Source organism: Acipenser ruthenus, chromosome 14, assembly GCF_902713425.1.
Source record: "Acipenser ruthenus chromosome 14, fAciRut3.2 maternal haplotype, whole genome shotgun sequence".
NCBI classification, from domain to species: Eukaryota; Metazoa; Chordata; class Actinopteri; order Acipenseriformes; family Acipenseridae; genus Acipenser; species Acipenser ruthenus.
The window spans coordinates 34,260,732-34,282,178 of record NC_081202.1 but is presented as its reverse complement, the minus strand read 5'-3'; the positions used below and the strand labels follow the sequence as shown (position 1 = coordinate 34,282,178).

General features: G+C 38.9%; 1 protein-coding gene across 1 annotated transcript; it reads right to left on the bottom strand.

Moving 5' to 3' along the window:
* Positions 1-1,716: 1,716 nt before the first annotated feature.
* Positions 1,717-19,952, bottom strand: LOC117419746 (mRNA-decapping enzyme 1B-like). The gene is made up of 10 exons (XM_034032779.3): positions 19,781-19,952; positions 19,439-19,611; positions 18,607-18,647; positions 15,650-15,777; positions 13,817-13,883; positions 12,674-12,803; positions 9,856-9,990; positions 6,339-7,085; positions 5,232-5,474; positions 1,717-2,437 (listed from the first exon to the last, which is right to left on the bottom strand). Exons 1-10 carry the CDS (start codon positions 19,800-19,802, stop codon positions 2,372-2,374), a joined length of 1,752 nt encoding a protein of 583 aa, XP_033888670.2. The 5' UTR covers positions 19,803-19,952; the 3' UTR covers positions 1,717-2,371.
* Between the last annotated feature and the right edge of the window lie 1,495 nt (positions 19,953-21,447).

The window sequence follows — 21,447 nt, the reverse complement described above, 5'->3', positions numbered from 1 at the left end:
AATGTGTGTATTTTAAATAAATTACTGCACTGTCACGCATAGAACCGTTTTTGACAAATACTCTATAAAGATGGATTTTTCTTTTGCAGTGAAGTTGGGCATCTCATTTATCATTGCACAACGATGGAAGGTGTATTCATTTTTACATTGAAATGGTGGTGGTGATGAATTGGCTGCACACCACCCGTCCCAAGAGCATTAATTAAAAACTACTGAAATTGGGACAGAGGCTAAAAGCACACGGCAATGTTAAAGCCGGATACTTTCATTGTAAATGCAGTATTACCTGAACTGTAATAGGAACACAGAATACTGGGGCCCTACTGTGGACTGTGGTTGAAACTCTCGAAACATTTTGCCAAATTGTTGTTAGTACATTTGGAGAAAAAGTTCAAGTTTCAATATTAGCTATTTCTTTTACATTAAACATCTTTAAATGGTGTTTTTCTCCTTTAAGAAATAATGGTGCTTTGTGAATTTCACCATAAAGGCACATTTTCTGAGAGGCGTTGTAATGGTATGAAATTAGGAAAAAACAGCTTAGAGCACTTATGTCTTGCTAAGTTTATAAGGCTGTTTATTCCTCTATGAAAATTAACCTTTGCTCTTTCTTCATAGTAGATCTAGTCTCAAGAAGAAATATTTCAATGTTTTATTTTTAATTTTTATTTGAGCCCCATCCTATATAGTGGAGAATCAATATCAATGGAGAGTGTTTTTCAGCACACAAACCTTGCGCAGATGTAGTGTTCAGATGCGAGTGTTCCTTATTCCTACTCAATTATTTGAAACCCAGGAACACAAAAGTAAATAAATATCTTCACAATGTCAACAGCACTAGCAGCGAGAGCATTGTTTCTGCAACAACTAGCTGTGGCGAGATGCAGTAAACCACATTGCAATTTCGGTTTGAAAATCTAGTTTTTGCAGCAGCGCACACACACAGAGGCACAAATACATGATACACAGTTAGCTCTAAATGTAGTTAAAAACTGAACATTGTTGCTCCAATAATAGACACACTTACCTGTACACTGCAGTCTTAATACGTGTGGGTGACTTTGAAAGTATTATCCCGTGCTTGTTAATTTAACACTAAATGAGGAACCCTAAACTCCAGTTGTGGTGGAATATACACACTTCAAGAAAGGAGATGTTAGATTTTTTTACATCTTTTAACATTTTATCTTTGGGATTAAACACATTTAAATGTTTTAATATATGGAGGTTTTTTGGAAAAGCAGTGAGAAGCACTCCATTGGAGAGCGGTTGCTTTTTTATGATGTGGATGTGGAGACCACAGTACATCTATGTGCGCAGGAAGACTTTGAATAATTATTGAATATATATATATATAATCTTACTTTTCTAATCTTACTAATCTTACTCAGCTTTTCATTTCAAGAGTGCAGTATTTCTCTCCTTTGGGATTTAATGAAAGGTTAAACAAGCCCAACCACACCCAAATGATATGGACCACTGTGAGTTTAGAACAAACTCATGAATTCTTGTCTCTGTACGTGGGAGAATCTTCTTGTGTAGAAAAAAGTTACCATTTGTAGTATTTTGATGCACTGTATACCACTGTAATTGAATACTTTAAGTGAAAATCAATGTAAAATTTAAAACAAATTCAAAATGTACTACACATTACTCAAAAGGGTTAAATGTTTAGATTTGCAGAGGGAAATAAATAAGTAAATAGGCTCACACTACTTTGAAATGGACCATCAAGTAATTTAATGATTTTCCTGTTAAAAGAAAGATTGGACAAAACAAGCATGGTTTTAAAAACTGATAAAAGTGCATTAAAATATGACTGACGAGTTTTTCTGTTTTAAATCATCCTGTCTTTTCTGTGATCAATGCATCTTGGAAAGAGAGGTGTATACAATGAACTCCACCATGTGGGACCATAGAAAAATATTCTCTTTTCTAAACATAATATCTGAAATAAAATAGTACTGCGCCTGCGCTGTTGTTTCATATAACAAATCTGAGAACGAGAAAGCAATCTGCATGTGCGAGGACAAGCAAAGCCAGCTGCCAGCCAGCGTTCAATTGTTTTCCAAGTATTTCACATGCTGAACACAATCTAGATGGGCTACTCTTTGCATTGTCTTTCCATGATCTAGGAATACAGATGTGTATAAAACTGCATTTGTTATTCTTCCTTCCTTTTTTTTTTTTACTGAAAACTTAATTAAAAACAAAGCATAAAAATAAAATACGTAAAAAGCAAAAACTAATAAAAAGGTGTCTCAAAGAAATATTTCACACACATACAGATTTTTTCTTCTATCAAATTTGTTAAAAATCAGCAACTTTACAAAAAACGCAGCGTTAAAATAAAAAAAAAGAGCTTATTCGGTCACTTGTCCTTCGTCATACTGGTGAGATAAGCTTCATAGATGGTGTTTAGGAAGGAGGAATCGTTCTGAAAAAACAAAACAAAAACGTGCACAGATTCAGGTGTGGGTCACAGTGAGGGTTTATTGGTTCACAAGGTAAAATTTATTTATTACCATCACCTCATAGACCTGATGTTTTCCAATATGAAAGATGCACATTTGTACTTTTTTTGTGTAGGAACACAGGTGACACTGAAAAGTTGACTTCTGAGAGTTTGAGTTCTTGTAAATTGAAAAACAATTTTGTTTTTTATTCTACGACTTGAAAAAACTAAAACTGCATTTTTCAAGAAATGGCTGCGATTTATTCCTTTACAAAAATTAAAACTCCCAGACGCATCACACACTGGATCTCTTTCGCAGTAACCTATTGCTGCTTTTCCTGTGACCGATGTGTGTTTTCAAAGTGAGCTGCATTCCTTTACATGACCTCTTGAAGTAGAACACCGAACGGTAGGTGCAGCGTTGCACTGATCAGTTGAGAACATAGCTGCCTGTGTACCTCCATGTACTTTAACAATGTGTCGGTCTCTGATTATTCAGGATGATTTGTGACAAGTGGTAAACTGGGTATCAGATGTAACATGGACACTAAGTCGGCCCAATAAGCACAGATGGACAGATAGTTTCCAATGCATTTTGATTTTAGCTATATAGACGGTACATATTTTTTTTAAATCACCTTTTCCTGACTACAGTACATCAATAACATTTATATTGTACTCCTTTTTCCAGTTCCCAATACAATACAAAACCCTTCATCGGATTTATAAACAGGCATACAGCAATATTACACATCTATAACAATAAAGGCCTTTTTTTTCTTAATTGTTACATCTCTTTAATACCGGTTTTCTTCGTTGTGTTTGAAGTTGTAGATATCTAACTAGAAACTTGGGTCAAAAATATTGCGCAACCTGGGGTCACATATCGCCACTGTCAGGTCACTATTGTGTAATACATTACATTGCAGTGAAAATGGAAATTTAATCTTTGTAAACTAACAAACTATACATATTTTATATTTGGCGAGATAAAAATATGAACCAGGCCTAAAACTAAATCCCTGTTTTTCTTTCTCCAGTATAGGCACATGCTTGGCGATTAAAAATGATTGTCACTATCAAATGCAAACATTTCTAATGGTATATATTAGTGAGGATGTGAGTCTCTAGCCTTTAAAATGACTGAACATGCTGTCTTTTTAGTGGATTCATATTCTGTGACCTCTGCACATGATGAATTCAATCAGTGCAATGTGTGTTAATGCCAGGTCAAGCTTCTTTCACATCTCCAGCTGTCAATGCATACCTGCTGGTGTTAAAGGGTATTCAGGGTCATGTGTTGCACATGCCATGACTGACAATGCAGATTAAGTTGCCTATTGAAAAGGTTGATGCACAATTTATGATGAAAGCTCTATGCATGGCTACGGAAATGTTTGACTGAAAGTGCAGGGAACTAACAACTGTTTTGTGCCCTTTGAGAAAGAGTGCCATTTAGTTAAAGTTGCATATATAGTTTACTGTTTCTTTCCTCATGTGTGTGCTTAGTCAGTCTGGGTCAGGAATGAATATCTTGCAAAATAATTCATATTTACTGCTAAGCTCAATTGGTGTTTCTCCAAAATAAAAAATAAAAAATAATTTAAACCCTTAGCGTCTATTTTGTGGGTTGAAGCATTGCTACCCCTAAACCTTCTCCACTGTGGCTCCAACATCAACGTTTTTGATTTTTTATTGTATTTAGTCATGCTAATAATGTGGTTGATAAATCACCCAGACTGCAAGATCAACACAGGGTTAGAGGAACGCGTTTTTTTTAGAACTGCCACAAGATAATGAATGTGTTCAGTGGTGAAGAAAGCACAAACGGAGCTCCAATTGTGCACTGCAGATCGAATTATTGTCAATTACCACCCTTGCTACTTTTAAAAAATGTCAGAATTCACAGTTCTTAAACAAACAATACAAAACAAAAAAAGGTGATAACACACAACCAAGATTTTGCAACGTACTGCGGGTGCTTTTTTTTGACTGTCAGGTGGAAATAAATAATGATGACCACCATTACCAGTTTTCTCTTTACAAGAAAATGTGTTTATACAAACATGATCTCCAGTGGCTCATCTTGTAATGTCATGCAAGTGGTCTGAATCCTGATAGTGCCACTGTCAATGGCTAGGGACCCAAAAGGGAGGTTCAGCCCTTCAGTGACCCCTGCTGGTCACACAGAGAATCCCCAGGTACTACATGTTCGAATTGAGAATTTCAAACGAGGTATAAACAGGGATAAAACTGCATTTTATATTATTTTATTAAAAAGGGAATGGCTCATAAGGGCTTTGCAAGATTAATTATACATTTACAACATATCTATTTGCAACATCAAACATCTGAAATGTGTGCTTGTTTGAAAAGTAGCGGCATGATTTTTCTTTTTTGTTCCTAAAACCAGTGCAGACGCCTGAACAACTTGTTTAATTTAATTTAGTTGTCATGAAATCAGTGATTGTCAAGCCTTGGATTTTTAAAAAATATTTTCACTGTTCCTATATGGAAATATCCACTGGGACATTTTACCCTATCCTAGTAGGATTGTGGGAAGGAGAAGCACAGGACTTTTACTCATGGCATTGAGCAGGGACTCATTAGGGCAGTCCATACATTCACACAAACTGAAAATGCTTGCCAAGATAAAAGAAAAAAAAAAAGGTGCATAGTTAACCAGTGGAACTTATTCAGGTAATATCAATACAATTTGAACAGAACTTCTCTTTTAAATGAATAAGCAAGCAGTTCTCCTCTGCACTGTCCTTACCTTGATCAGGTAGAGCAGCGTGTCCTGCAGCTGGCCTTTGGTGAGAGTGCTGGGTGTCAGACTGACAGGCTCCACAGCCTGCCTCGGGGACAACAACCTGCTCAACCCCTGACAGCTCTCTGCTGGGGGCATGGCGAGCCGGCTGCTCTCTGTGGGCTTCCCTGCTTTGGACTGGGAGAACTCCATGGGAGACATGAGCAGAGTGGGGGCCACTGTAGCTGGGATTCGCTGGGGAGAGCTCACCTGATTGAGACAAGAGATCCTGTCAGCTTCTAAACACGCCACATTCAGACTGCATGCTGGGTCTAGGCAAAGACATTACTGGAAAACAATTTACTATATCCTCCCTGCTTTTATTGCCTTTTATTGAGGGCGTGATGGATGAGGAGGGCATGATGATATGCTGTATATGTGTATTTCTCAATTGGAATAATTATTTTTCTTTTGACAATTACCTAACCACTTCTGTATTCCAAAATAAAAAGGACAGCAACATGCACAATTATCAAATGGCACAAAACCAACATAAGATCCTAGATTAGTATATTGTAATGGCTTTAATTCCACTACTGCTACATCTGTATAGCAGATATTAAGACCAGCAGCTGCTGCTGCTGCTGCAGCACAGAACTCTGTTCTCAGGAGCACAAACTTGTCCACTGCTCCATATTTGATATTCATATGCAGTTTAAACTTGACTGCATTAGAGTAATCACACAATATCTTGAGTCTTGTAAGCATGTCTTAAAGTAGTATGATCTCTAGTTGGAGCAAGGACTTGTTAAATTGTATTATATTTATAATCACAGACAGCCTTGAATCATCAACTATGATTTTTTTCCCCCAGGATTCATTCATAATCCGACAGCTAGTAGCACTTCTTATGAGTGCAGAGAAGGAGGAACAGCAGCAGATGGCATGTACAGTAAGGACTTTAAACATGTTTCATTTAACACAAACTTTATTTAAAGTCTCTTATAAGACAATTACTTTTTTTGACCATCTGCACACAACTAAAATGAACAGACGTATGGCATTTTCGAAGTATGCGTTCATGAGATCGAGTCCCTCTTACCTTCAAGGTTGACCGTGCTATAAACACATTACCTGAAACAGCGGGTTTGACTTCTCCCCAGAAGGGCTCTTCTCTGCCCAGGTGACCAGGGGCCTGGCACTCTGGCTGAGGGGCTCGTGGAACCTGGCGGCAAGAGTGGGCCTGGGCAGCCCATCTGGGTTCTGCTCCTGCTGGACCAGCTGCAGTCTCTGGATAAGCTCGTGGGGGTAGACCACACCTGGAACAGGGTGTCGGGGAGAGGGAGCTACAAGTTGGGGGCCGCTGTGGCTGAAGAAGAGGGGCTGTGACTGGTGACTGCTGCTGCTGCTGCTGAAGCCCAGGGGCTCTGCTGGAGGGCCTACTCCAGAGTCAAGCTTGCTCAGGTTGGGTGCTCCCTGGAGCTGGGTCTGCTGGTGCGAGCAGGCGGAGGCTGGGGGATGGAACAGCCTGTGCAGAGGGTTTCGGTCGGGGCAGGAAGCTGGCTGGAAACCCCCGTTCTCACACTGCCGGTTTTCAGGAGATTCTGAGACGGGCCGCAGCTCCACACCCCCTCCTCGGAGGGTCATCAGCTTCTGGAAGGCCAGGCAGGGGTGGGCGGTGCTGCTGTCTGCAGCTGCCTTTGCGGGTGCCTGCCCCAGTTCCTCATAAGAAAGGGATCGGAGCACTGCAGGCCGATTCTCGGCTTTAGCCCCTCCCGACTGCATGTTGCTGTCCTGTCTCATCGTGGAAACTGGAACAGACTTGTCCTTGGCTCCAAAAAGGGCTGCCAGGGATAAGTGCTTGGGCTCAGACTCGCCATCCTGCAAGAGGAGAATACTCAGTTAACTCAAGGAAGAGGAAGTAGCTTCAAATGTCATTAAATTAGATGTTTTACATTTCCATTGCTATATTGTGGTTCTGGGTCTCCAGTATTGGGATATTATAATTTCTCTAAATTTACATAGACGGGCAGGTACATAGTCACATTATTTTAACGGAAGGAGGAAGGCTGTTCAGTCCCGGTGGATTGGATTCTCCAGACAAACTCAAAGCCATGTCGAGGCAGACTTAGAGAAAAATTTGTAACTTAATATTAGAGCGACAGAACTCGGAATGATTGCAAACACTATACAATAGTAAGGGTAATGTAAGAAAAATCGATTAAAATGACAACATTTGAAGCTACTTTGAACCAACACAGAAATGTGAACTGCTACGATTTGACTATAGCAGCTACTATACTGGTCTCTGCTAAGGCATTACGCCAAAGGGGTACTAAGCTACACTTAATTATAAATGAAGGACACTTCATGAGCTATCATGCAGTGCTCTCCTGTTTTTGTTTTTACATAACTGAATTAATCTATATACATTTCTGCTGTTGATAGTTCTATTATGGCATTCTAACTGGCTCCATAAAGCTCTTATGTACAGACAGCAATGTTAGTTTGCAACAGGTTTAGGGCTCCTTCAGAAACTTTTATTACTTTATAAAATTTTAATAATTGTAATACTTGATCAGTTATTAAAATTGGAAGCAGAATGCTATTTTTAAAAGAAGTCGAGTGTCTGAGTGATACTAGGGCTGACGTTTTACTGTGAATACCGCCGGACAGACCAGTCTGTGAAACATGGTGCCGTCATGACTGTGCAACTCACATGGATAACTTGCAAAGAGACACAAGCATTACAGACGCTCTGTTGAATTCAAAGCATATACATGGCTTTGTTATATTTAATGACAGAGACACTTTTTACAAGTTGATCGTCAAGCACAATCTTCCGGTCGCTGTTGCCGATCACACCGGCCCTCTCTATGTAAAGCTGCATTTCCTGACTCCGAAATCACCAGCAGAGAAAACAGTGACAAAACTAGCAAGAGAAATAAACATCTGGAACAGATCCTGCAGCTCTGTGGCATCGCAAACAGAGAGATCAAACATGTAAATAGTACTAATCAGTATTAAGATACCTCAATCATTCTTGATATACAGTACTACTGTATATATACAATTCTGTTTTTACACCATTAAAGAATAATAATAATGCAAAACTGATGTTTGGAAATTGTGGAAACATTATTATTTTGTGTGATTGTCAGCGTTATCTTTACTCTAAAAGCGCAAAGTACATGCCAAAGCATGCGTGCCTTGGTCTGCCTCTGCAATGTATTGCAAGCTCAACTCTCAGTAGACACTTAAATTAATGTGCTTGCTGTCTGGCAGAGTATTAGGGCTATCAGTTAAGCCTCCAAATAGCAATCGATTAATTGGGCACACAAAATATAACTGTTAGAAAAAATTCCCAGGTTTACAAAGAAGCGCAAACTATATGCAGTCAGTTTTCCTCAATGTCACAATGCATTTGCATGTTGTTTGCCAGGAATACAAGCCTGCTCTGGATCCAAGGCGGCACACTTTTTATTTACATCAAATACACAGAGGGGCGAACTTACAAAGCATTTTCCAAACTGATTCGCTGGTAGGATGGGACCAGCAAATCAGATGCTAGTTAACACGAGCAGGAAAAGAAGAGCACGCCCAGTGCTTGTCTGGCAGAAATACTGTAAACAGCAAGGCAGGGTGTTCTGTGCTTTTTCGTTGATAAACTTAAATAATGTTATTAACTATGCGTGTTGCAAAAATGTAATTATTTAAGTCGATTATCCAGTATTTATATTGATGTATATAATGAGAATGGAATCAATTGAAAAATCAATTTTCGATTTAATCGTAGCAGCCCGACAATGTATCTGCATTTTGGTGAATATTTTAAAACCTAGGTTGTATAGTGGTTTAGCAGGGTCATTTGGCTTTCCATAATTGTTGTGTAATTGTTTTTAAAAATATTGTTTTTACCCTTTTAAACATTTAACAGTGTTTTACTCCGTTAGCAAAGCTCAGTAAATCTGTCCCATTACTTTATGTTAGCGCAGACTGAATGCGCAGTTTCATGTACCATTCAGAAACACTACAGCTTTCTATAGTATACACTACATGCTACAGCAAATTAGAGAAAACTAGTATTTTCTTATATGGGATACTTCCTAAAGTATTAATGTTAAAATGAAAAAAATAAGTAATTATGGTGGATCTTTCTTTTGATCTTGTCTTTCTCTCAGTGTTTTAATAGTGCCGTGGGGATTTCTAGGTTATTGTTGGCCCACTACAATACATTTTATTTGAGCAGACAGGAACTTTTGTAACATTTCGTTTCCAGTTTTCCAAGCACTCTTGTCATTTGAACTTCAAATTAGATGAGCTCCCACTGGATTAACATCTAGTTGTTTTAAATCTAAACTGTATGATTAAGTTGTGTATAACTGGCAGAAAATGAGGTCTATTAAATCAATTGAACAGTAATATATATTGGCACAGTTTTAGATTATTTATATAGGGCCCTTTGTGCATCAAGTTCTGCATAAGAATCTAGTGTATTTACTGTATGTTTGTAAATAAGATGTCAAATGCCGGAAAAAGGGTCCTGTTTTAATCATTAAAAAAACACGTCTTTAGACCAGCAACTGTTTAGAACAACTGAATTGAGCCCCAGCGTGTCTAAGAGACCTAGGCTTCCCCCAGGCTGTGTCACCTGGCGGGGCTGCTGGTGCTGCACAGGAGCACAGTGCCTTTCTGTTGGTTTCACAGGGATGGGTTTGATCAGGTTGGGGTTGTCGAAGATCACACTGCTGACAGCGATTTCCTTCGGCTCTGAACTCGGATTACCCTGAAGAAAGAAGAACAGGGCAGGGGAGGGAGAGTGAAAGCAGGACAGGAATAAAAGATCATGTGTTGCATATCCGAACCGCACTGGAGGTCCCAACACATCTATACAATTAACATGGCTTACTACAAGCTGTGGTGTTTGATTTAAAGTATTTATAAATCCCTCTTTTAATCGGTGAACTTGTTAATACAAACCACAAAAACAGAAAACTATTTGTCAAGCTGAAGCACCAGCCCCCTCAACTCGTCAGCAGACACTGCGACGCTTCACTCTCAAACCACTGCTTTCCAACTTTAAGACCTATCCTATCAGAACAATGTGGATCAGCTATAGTATTTAAGACCTATCCTATCAGAACAATGTGGATCAGCTATAGTATTTAAGACCTACCCTATCAGAACAATGTGGATCAGGTATAGTATTTAAGACGAATCCTATCAGAACAATGTGGATCAGCTATAGTGTGCCGCAATGTTTGCATCACTAAACATCAGGCTAATTTAGTCCACTGTCAGCTAGTACAATGCTAATTCACTGTGAGGGTTTAAGCCCAGTGTGAGTGTGCATGCTGCCTCTGTGATGTCCCACAATTAGGTTGCATTTTAAACCAAAAGGAAAAATGTTAATGGTACAATATTCAAACACATCTTGGCAGACTGCATCTTTCACAAATATATCATATAATACAATATAAAATTACATGAAATACTCTGGGTATCTCATTGATAATTGTGCAAGTTACTTCTTTAATTTCTTTAATTATTTTTTTTAACCCTTTGTGCTTCTTTATTACTTTCTGAGGCACAGCTATTTGCTTTAACCAAAAACATTCTGGGGTATATTCAAACTGATCTAAAAGAGCATGTTTGAAATACACCACTGTTCAAATAATTACTAATGCCCCAATGATCAAACATCCAATAGTGCATCCTTTAAAGTTAACACTGAATGGACCACACTGTGCTGATGAAGAAAAGAACACAGGTTTTTGCCAGCCTACCATATTACTATTGCTTAATCAGAGGCCATGCTCATTTTCCTACCCACTACAGAGCAAACCTACACATCTTCAAATACCTTTTTATTGAGCAGTTCTGGGTTCTAGCATTGTTTCTCAAAATCTGCCTTTATCTGGCTTTGAGCTGTTCTAGAGAGTCCTTAGTGCTGGGACTGAACTCTCTGTTTATATAAATGTAGATTAGGTGGGGCTGGCAGAGCTGAATTGTCATATTGTCACGTGAATTGAATGGAATGAGGTTGGCTGTTCAGTCCTGGCAGTTATGATTATCCAAACAAGCTCAGAGCAGCTCAAAGCCAAGTAAAGGAAGTAAAGGAAACACAACCCCACTTACATGCATTATAAATAGGGGTCTACTTAAATCGCGGTAAATTTACGTATTTTTCACGGGTATGTTGCGGAATAAAATAATGATTTTGAGGACATTTCGCGGACATGTTTAAACATTAAATAAACCTAAGTAGACAGTATTTCAGAACACTGTAAAGCCTAAAAATAGTGGTACTTGCTTCCTTACTGAAACAGAGTGCTGGCATTTGTTAAAGGCGAGTATGCAGCATCCCCCTGCAGTTGACTTGCCCATACATTGAGACTGCACGTCTGCATCCACTGAATTGGTTGGAAGTTAAGGCAAAGCTTTGCCAAGTTATACAGATGTGGAAATCGATTAGAAACAGCCCAAAAAACTCGGTTATACAAGGGCGGGCATCTGGCATACTTTAATAAAGTCAATGTATGCAGCACGTTCGTTGTCATGTTATTTGTCCCATCCAATAATTTATTTTATTAGTACCGAGTCAAAACAAAGAAGACGTGGCTATTCGGGTCTAAAATTCCTGTAAGCAGCAGGTTGAAGCGAGGTGGCTGTGCTGGATCGTTTTAGTACCGATTTAACTTGCAGACAGGAATACTTGTCTGGGCTGACTTTCCAGTTTGGTTTCTGAAAGCTGTTTATTTTACGTTCTGTTCAGCAGCCTCTGAAGTAGCCTTTTGTTTAATGTGTGATTCTGAAGCTAAATAGCGAATGGATCGTATTTTCTCCAAATACACATTAAGATATGGAAAACAATTACCTCAGTCTGCATGTAGTTTCTTTGGGAAATATCTTGAAACGATCATCAGCCGAAATATAGTTTGCTTTCTTTGTCGTCCATTTCTACTATTTTACCTCCAATGCTGAAAACTAGATTTTAGCAACCTAAATCAAAACAATGCAGCACCAACTTTGTCCCGCCCCCTCCTGCACAGTACAGGTCACATAAAAGCAGTAAAGACGCACTGATAGGCTAATTAAAACTTTGTCATTTGAATAGTAAACAAGAATGTTAACTGCTTTGGAGAATTTATTTTGTAAATGTTACTTGTGGATATTTTTTGTTTGTTTGTTTTTTGCTTAAGTGCAATGCACACGGGACGGCGAAGGAATAAAAATGGGCTATCTACAGAAGGAAGATACGTAGTTTGCGTCACTTGCGTTGTGCAGTAGTTCATTTAAACAAGTTTTCTTTTTTTTTTTTTTCCTCTCCGTACTTGTTTGTATGCATTGGCCCCCAAGAGGTGAATTTCGCGGTGACCCCTCAATTAGGTAGGTCCCTAATTATAAAGTGCCTGGGGCTTGGAGTCTTGATTTGGTGTCACCTAGTGGTGAAGTCACAAACTGCATACCTTGTCATATTCATCTCTGGCTTTGGTCAGCATCTCCAGGATGTCCACACCTCTGCTGTCCCCAGAGTGAAGTGTTCTTGGGGAGCTACCTCCCCCCTGCTGAGCCTTGAGCAGCTCCTGTTGTGTTAAACTGGAGAAGGGGGAGACAGACGAGTGCAATTACACACTACCACACACAAGCCGATTTTACAACTACTATATATTTACAGTAATGTATTAGTTTGTACCTACGCGGTTCAGAATATATAGAACTGACTGTTATATTTCAGTCTGGACTAACTTGTCAGAAAGCTGACTTTGTGGATAGTCCAATTTGTTTACTTTTGCGATTTTAGCTGGGAATGTGCAATGTGTTAAACGCTGAGGATGACCGCTTAAGGTTGAAACACGTTCGTTTTTACTGCTAATCTTCATAATCAATGAATAACAAATACAAATAGAGATGAAAAAATGAGTGTGGACATCTGAAATGCTAAGTTTACTGAATACTGTGAGGTCGACGCACCTGATTTGTAGAACTTGAGAAGAGGTTTAAATTAAGCGCAAGGGTATATATGGAAATTATTTTAGCTGTAGGGAAATAAAGAATCATACAGTCTTGCATATCCTAGGTGATTTCAGCTATAGAGTGAAATTAACCACACCTCTTCAACGCCTCATTTTTACATCAACCAACCAGCTGCTTCCCTTGATGACCGACATGCTTTGCAGCCAATTATATGCTTTGACCCCAAAGGCCGGGTTCAAATCTGCACCTATGAGATGTATATTAGTGAATGGAAGTGCAGGATAGGTATGACATTGCAGTAGCGTGAAGTCCTTTATGTTTTTTTGTATGATCGCTTAAAGGGAAAGCTACAGGTCGCCTATTTGTTTTATTTTCATTTTGCCAGCCACAACCCTATATGTTTGGTGCAAGTACTATCATTTACTTTCCCCATTCACTTTCCACCTGACTCCACAGTTTCCCCCTGTGCAGCACTGAATGAATGGTAACTGTGGGGCCTCATTCCCAGGTAGGTCAAAAACAAGAAAAGCAGCAGCCAAATAGTAAGGGACTTGTTACAATTATCTTAGTGAGAGTACAGTATTGCTCGTTTTCTGCATCAGAAAACATTAAAAACTTTTGTTAAAGTTACCTACTTCTTCATGAGTTCTGCGATTCTCCAGCAATCCTCTTGGTCATAAAACCAGATCCCATATATGGACACTAAAAACAGAAACACAATCAGAGCACAACACACGATTGTGCCCTTGAAGGTGCTGGCACAGAAACAAATACGGAGCGTTTTGACACAATATGACATGGTAAATAGGTCTGCCCTCAAAAGTAAACAGTAGAGTACAGTAATAATGTCTACAGCCATCTACATTGTGGTTCCAAACCTATTTTCCAGGTAGTTTTTAATGTATATACTTATGTCACAAATATTTGAACACTCTTATCTACAGACTGTTTTCAGTAGGGGGAGGAGAATGGAGCCAGTGCTGGAAAGCAATGGCAGAACCCATCGTGGTGAAGTGCAGTGAAGACAGGCAGACAGTGAACGTTTCCCCACACCTCTCGAGATTAGTTTAAAGACAGAAGACCAGGGGGAGGGGGGAGGGAATAGCATGTGAGATAAAAAAAAACAGTGAATAAATAATTAGTGGAGAGAGAGAGAGGGCTGACAAACTAATGCCCCTCTACATATTAGGTAGTCTGCCTGCTAAGCAAGTGGATCTGCATGCCACTTTGGCTCAGCTGTGCTGTAACCGGACTGCTTTAAAACCACACTAGTATTTTCTAAAACCAAGAGACCAGCGACCCGTCTCAGGAATACACCACCCGGAGAAATGATCCGAAATCTGCTCTCCCTGTCACAGAAGCCCAAGCACCAGCGCTTGCCAGAGGAGCCTCAGGTGAAGTACAAAGGGAACGTGGTTTTGGAGACACAGCTCGACCATGTCTACGTTCGTCCTGGAGGTGAGAGGCTTGTTTTCTATTCAGTCATATCGATGTACGCTATGAGAAACAGGGTCAGTTTAATGTTTTGGTGTTTTATAATTTTTTATTTATCTGTTGCTTTTCTGATAAGCATAACCTATTGTTTTGGCTATGTGGCTATAGTTTCAATAAACTTGAAAATAAAAGGCCTATTTTAAGTACTGAGACTTCAGTTTGCCTAATATTGTTTAGTATTGTGGCTGAGAGTAAACAGCAATATTGTTAAATACTTTAAAACGACAGTATTGCAAAGCTACAAACCAAACCAAAGTGAGGCTTGCCAGTCTCTATCTGTCAATGCAGTCGAAGTACACTGTATTTTGGTTTCACTTGCAAGTAGTAAATGTTTTTGGGACGTTGGGAATGGTTTGGGAACCAGTGTGCAAAGGGGTTTAGCACTTTCTTTTATCTTATCTGGGGTGGCTGGCCTGGATCCCCAGAATTGGCAGGACACTCACTGGCACACAAGCATGCTCCTTCCCTTTGACTATGTATGGTAAAGGGGCTCTGTTGTCGAGCCACATTATCTAGCTGCACTATTCATTGCCTATTTATAATTGTTATCTACTGAGAAATTCCTAAATAGCAGTAAAAACTGTATGTTGCAGGAGCTACTATGATTTAGAGATACCAAGCAGTAGTACTGATAGCTTTATGAAGATCTGCAAAGATATGTAGCTCATACAGCATTCATCTATATGTCTTAACTGTATCAAATTAAAGTAGTATTTTTTACTGGCTTGCCAGGAACTTGATGTGATATTTATTCTTTCACAAAAGCCTGATATAATTATGTGCATGGGCCTACGGTACAATTACTGTTTTTATACATTTTCTTGGATGGATTTTTGGTTCCATGAAAAAGAATGCGATTCTCAGAACTTGTGAACGACTTGTCAAATCAAAAAAATTTCATAGCACTGGTGGGTGTAAGAATCACATACAACTTCCCCAAAGTGAGGTGAGGGCGAGAGGCAAGCAGTGCTTACAGCGTGCGTTCCGGTAGAGAAGGAAGGGGTCCTGCAGCTGGAGGTCCAGGTCTTTGGTGATGGGCTCAGTCCGGTTGTCCATGCTCAGCCGATTCATGATGGTGAAGCCATGCCTGGGAGAGGCAGATCTACAGAACCGAGACAAAACAGAGCCAGGGTTCAACTGGACTGGACCAACTGGGTATTCAGTGGTGGCTATAGCGACCACATTAAGGGGGTTAATAGTTTAGAATTATTCCTAAATGTTTAAAAAAATATGCAGGCCAAATATAGGTGTTCGTCTTAGTGATTATATAGTACTGTAGTTAGTCTACAGTGTAAGCCAATTGAATTCAGTATTTCTTCACAGTCTTTTCCATATACAGTTAAATGCTATACACATACAGTCTGATACACAAATACATGTTGCAGTACAGTAGTCTCTGTGTACAGGAACACCTTCTAAGAGAATACTTCATCTAAGAGAACACCCTTGTGGTGAAACTGATTTTTCCCATTGTAAATGCTCTGGCTAAAGGAACAGGAACTTCGCTTAAAAGAACACCTTCTTGGGACTGATAGCGATTCGTTCACAACTGATACAGTACTGTTTTATAACCTGATAACTCATCATCATCAAATGTAAATTAAAATGGTTTATTCAGTCTTTTCCAAAGTGACTTGTCATCTCGAGAGTGTCTTGAGGCACAATGATTGGTTTATTAAATATTTCCAGAACTGCCGTCATATCATTGCCTCGTTTTGTATTCTGATTTCCACGAGTGCACCTCATCACTACAAAATGGCATGCAAACAAATGGCGAAATTCGACACTGTTTCTCTTGCTACAAAAAGTTGGAAATTGTTCGAGCTCTTGAAAAAAAAACCCAGATCAGACACAAGCCGCCGAACAATCTGGTGTTTCCCGTTCTGGCGAGTTGCTTCACCATTCTGTTAAGTAATGTGCATATCTTGTATATTGCTGCTGCATTTTTTAACGTGTGTAGGGGTGCTATGTTAATTTAGTTTGACAGTTTATCAATGTTAGTTTGTCTGTTACTATATTATTATAGTTTATTAACATACACTTGCCTATTGTTTTTCTTTAACTTATTCAATTAATTTAATATGTTAATGTACGTGCATCATGACAAGCAATACATTTTTAGTTATTTATGTATTGATTCATATTGTGTCTGGTGGCAAACTTCGCTATAAGTACACTTTGCTTGCTTCCCGAGGGGTGTTCTCTTAGCCGGAGACGACTGTAATTTGCTATATAGTGATGGAGGGCTTCTTATGATCATTTCCCCGATTTAGAGTTTAAACATTTAGAAATTAAACAGAAATTAACAATACTAATCTGTACCTATTACAGATTACAAAATGCATTACCTGGAAGAAACCCAAGCTTGAACCTTTTTATTGCAACCGAGTCCTGTTACTATGAATTCTAGTACCAATATGGTACCATGGGATAATATAAGAGGATACAAGATTTATGGTGATCATGTAGTTTTCAGAATAGATTATCGTACCACACATTGTGGAACTTCTGAGACAGGAAACTAAGCATTCCAGAAATCATTTCATTGGCTCATATTTAAAGCACATACAAAGTAGTGCATCAATTACCGACATACATAGTTTTCTCAGTGACCATTTGTCTATCTATTTTGTATCTGTGCAGTTTGTCCACATTGTTTTCTGCACGGAGAAAATGTTTTGCTTTCTTAAGATTTGTACTGGCAGATAAAAAGGTATAAACTTTGTAGCAGTGAACAGATATCTGGCGGTTTATTGAACTGATCATATAAATATATAACGTATTATTATTATTTTTTTTAAAACCTTCCTTTGCAAATGACATATTTGTACAGATAGAAATACCCTCAACAGACTCACAGGCACTGCTAAAGGTCTGCACAACCGCTGTACCAAAAGGATCGCATTGTAATTATCTAAACAGTGCTGTTTAGATCAATTGAACAGACCCCAAGATCTTCAAGGTGAACAAATAAAAATAACTGGAGGAGATGCAGGTATGCAAGCACTAGGTGTGTAACAATATACTGAGCATCAATGAATCGCGATGCTTTCTTTACATGATATATGTATTGTAATAGAAGTACTGTATGCATAGTTTGTATTGTGATACAAAAACACAACATAGCTCATTGTGGTTAACCTAATGGTTCTTGAATGAAGAAGTCTGTTTAACAGTCGTAATGAACACATACTCTCCCTATTTCATACTGTTTGTCTTTTAACAAAATAGTCCACCATTAAATGATCATTTAAACTTGTTATGCATCATACAAGTACCTTGTCAGGTTTCACATCGCAAACTGCAAATTCCAATATGAACTGTATCGTGAGATTAGTATGCCGTCACAATGCTAACAAGCACTTGGGCCGCAGAGTACTATTAATTAGCAGCTGCAGGAGCAGAAAGGTCTCACTGAAATACTGGGACAGCAAAGCCTGTCTTTACGGTCACCTGCTCTGACTTACATATGGATTAATCAAGACGCGCTGCCTGATTAGTCCATGTATGCAACACTTTGTCTATAAGAGTTTACTGTGTTACAGGTTGGGATCTGCATAGGGAGCTTTTGAACTATTATAAATATTAAAAATATTTACAACTTCATGAATTGTTTATTATTCCTGATTCCAGACAAACAAATAAGGTTAAAACTTAAACATGCCAAATCTATATAAGTGTAGTAACCCCATGACTAATCTGGTGGAAAGGGGGCTGCTTGACTCCAGTATTAGTGGTCTCAGAAACCACGATGGTAACCAGTCAAAGTATAGGATTATCTTTGCAGGGGAAATTATTAGCAGTACAGGTTTAGCACTGAATGCCCATTAGCCCAAGCCTAAGCTCACTGAAGTTTAGCATGCATCCATTTTGCCAGGTGGAAAATCCTCATTGCAAGTTTCATTACCGAGGGTGTTCAATCTCCCATTACCTTGTATATACAAACAGGCTCCCTTCAACATCTGTCTTCTCCTGCAAGTCAGAAAGTTGACAACTTGTTAAACTGCAGCAAAAAAAGCAAAGCATTGAGAGCTAGGTAATCAAAAGTGGTAAATTTTGTGTAAAAAAAAAAAAAAGTTAAATGTAAATGAATGATGCACTTAGACATGCACAGGCTACAGGTGACAAAGTATTTGGTGCTGTAAAGACAACTGAACTACACCCAACTTTTACAATAATATTAATTTTGTATGAAGTATATTAAAACCCTTTCTAAAATGACTTCTTGTAGTTATTTCTTGGAATCAGTTTGCTACTGAAACGTCAGTATTCCACACAGTATTTACGTTTATTGAACACTACTTCAACACCAGGGTCGTGGTACCTTACAAAGCAGGTAGGGCTATTTCAGGATAGACTCACGTTTTACCAGTTGCGATGTAAAATACTCCTTTATTAAATCTGATCTTGGCATATGGCCAAGTGACCTACGCTGTGTGTATTTTCATAATTTTACTGTGTGCAATTACTGAGGACATGCCTGCTGAGAAAACAGAGTGCACAACGGCTGCAGAAATAGTTACATATTCGTTATATATATATATATATATATATATATATATATATATATATGTTAGTATTTTTGATACAAAAACCACTTCCTACAGCACTGATAATTGTTAAAAAGTCCGTTTGCGTTGCCACATCTACAAAGTGGAAACGGTTTTAAATCCAAACGTTTTTTAATTTTTTTTTAGTCAGGTAGACTGAGACCTTCGTGGGCCGTAAAAAAAAACACGTATCGTTAAATTGCGCAATCTTACCCACTCATTAGATTTGTGACTGAATGTGTAGAGCGCAACTTGGCTAGCCAAATCCATGATGTTGTTTATGTAGGGATCGTGTCGCTGTAAGGCTGCCAGGCTGATATCTAAACCTTTAGCCACAAAACAGGTGCCTGTCCCGGGGACAGAAGAAGTCATTGTCCCTTGTCCAACTGCGAAATAGAGGAGGAAAAAGAAACCTTAGCATATAACAAACAAAAAAAAATCATACAAACAACACGTTGTTCGTGAATCCTAAAATACATATGATAATAAGCCAGACATTTGAGTAAATAGGTGGAAAAACAAACTGTTTTAGTCATTGCTTAATATCTAGTTTACCTATTCCTCCCGCAGTGGCCATGTTCCCCTCTCAGATTGTAAACACACAGGCTCTAGTAATCGCTTGCTGGTTCTCGGAGCAGCTCTTTTACTCGACCCCAGAGCGCGTCGATTGTCTGGAGACACGGTATTCAGACAGTAAGCCCTGTGCTTGCTGAATTCAGAATAGAATGGAATGTCCTCTTTTTTGCATATTGCATTTAAATTGCTTTTAGCTAAATTGTTTAGCTCTTAACATTTTCATATTGGTTTGGGCAGACTACAGTAACTACCTGGTACCGGTATCATTATAGTATTGAAAGCCAGATTCCTAACCTTGATAATGATGTATCCATATCAAGCAAACATTTGATTAGCATTAATTAAAGAACAAACGAATGACATAGCCTATATACCCATAACCGCAAAACAACAACAAAATAATGCACGTGATAAAGTACAGTTTACATTTATTGTGTTGTCATGTTTATAAAAGTTACCATTTGTTTTAACAATGAGTTTACATTATTAGCAAATTGATCTTTTTTTAGAAACTGATAAAAATGATGAAAAAAAAAACAATTTTGAATTGTGAAAAAAATGTATTGTAGCGATCTGTACTAAGTGTCATGTGTTGTATTGTTTTGTGTCGCTGTTCCGTGTTTTGTCCTGAGTGCCTGTGCCTGCGCGCTAGTGCACCTGTGTGTGTCTACATTGTATATCTGGTTGTGTTTAAATGCTACATGTTTTCGCTGGGTTTTATTGTATAAAGGGGCAGCTTACACACTTCTGTGGGCTGTGTTGTTGTGTGCTGACCCTTGCTAAATAAAGTCTGCTGTTTAGCGAACTGCTTATTTGCACTCCACCTTACATTGGTGTCTAAAGCGGAATAGACCTAAAGCGTTGAGTACGAAGAGAGGGAAACAGGGGGAGACCTAATAAGAACATGCCAATACTGTTCGAGTGGATGCTGGCAAAGGAACGGAGCGTCTCCAGAGAGTGGTAGCGTCATCGGGTCACCTCGGTGGATGGACAAGAGGAGTGAAGCTGGAGGGAGAGGGGCGCCCTGAGGCAGATCGGTAGGGCTCGTCCAGGCAGGGTAGCGGAGCTGGAGGGAGCATGGCCAACGCAGAACGGCAGGGTTTGTCCAGCGAGCGGGAGACCGCCGAGGGGGCAGGGTCCAACCCCCCCAGAAGCAGCTTAATTTTCCTTTACTCTTCTCTATTGTACATTATCTTATTTTATTTATTCTAAAACTACAAATTGTAAGTCATTCGTGTTATGTTACTTTTTTAATAAATATGCTGGTCCAATTGTAATAATAGTAATCTCAGGGTAATAGATCTATCTTCCAGTCGACTGTTTTTCTGTATATGAGTTGTGCGTAAAGCTAGAGAACCACTTGTCCGATGGTGATACAACTTGCTAAGAAACTTCTTTAGCTTACGTTTGCCTGCATGTCACACGTTTGTTTTATTCATCTATAGAACCACTTGCTGATTAAACTTGCTAAGGACCTTTTTTAGCATAAGTTATGTGGAATCTGTCTGTTTGTGTGTCAAACCTACAGACTCAGCTGAAGCGTATTAATGCTGTGATAAGGGTGATCAATTGAGAGCAGATTTTGCAGGATTGCTCAGAATCTTGGAATGTGGTAATTTCAATAGTTTATCTAAACCAAGGGGAGT

Coding starts and splice junctions, on each gene's coding strand:
- LOC117419746 (XM_034032779.3), bottom strand. CDS start 19,802: ATGGCCACTGCGGGAGGAATAG. Junction 19,612..19,780: donor GGCCACTGCGGGAGGAATAG/GTAAACTAGATA, acceptor TCTATTTCGCAG/TTGGACAAGGGACAATGACT. Junction 5,475..6,338: donor AGTCAAACCCGCTGTTTCAG/GTAATGTGTTTA, acceptor TGTCTCAATCAG/GTGAGCTCTCCCCAGCGAAT.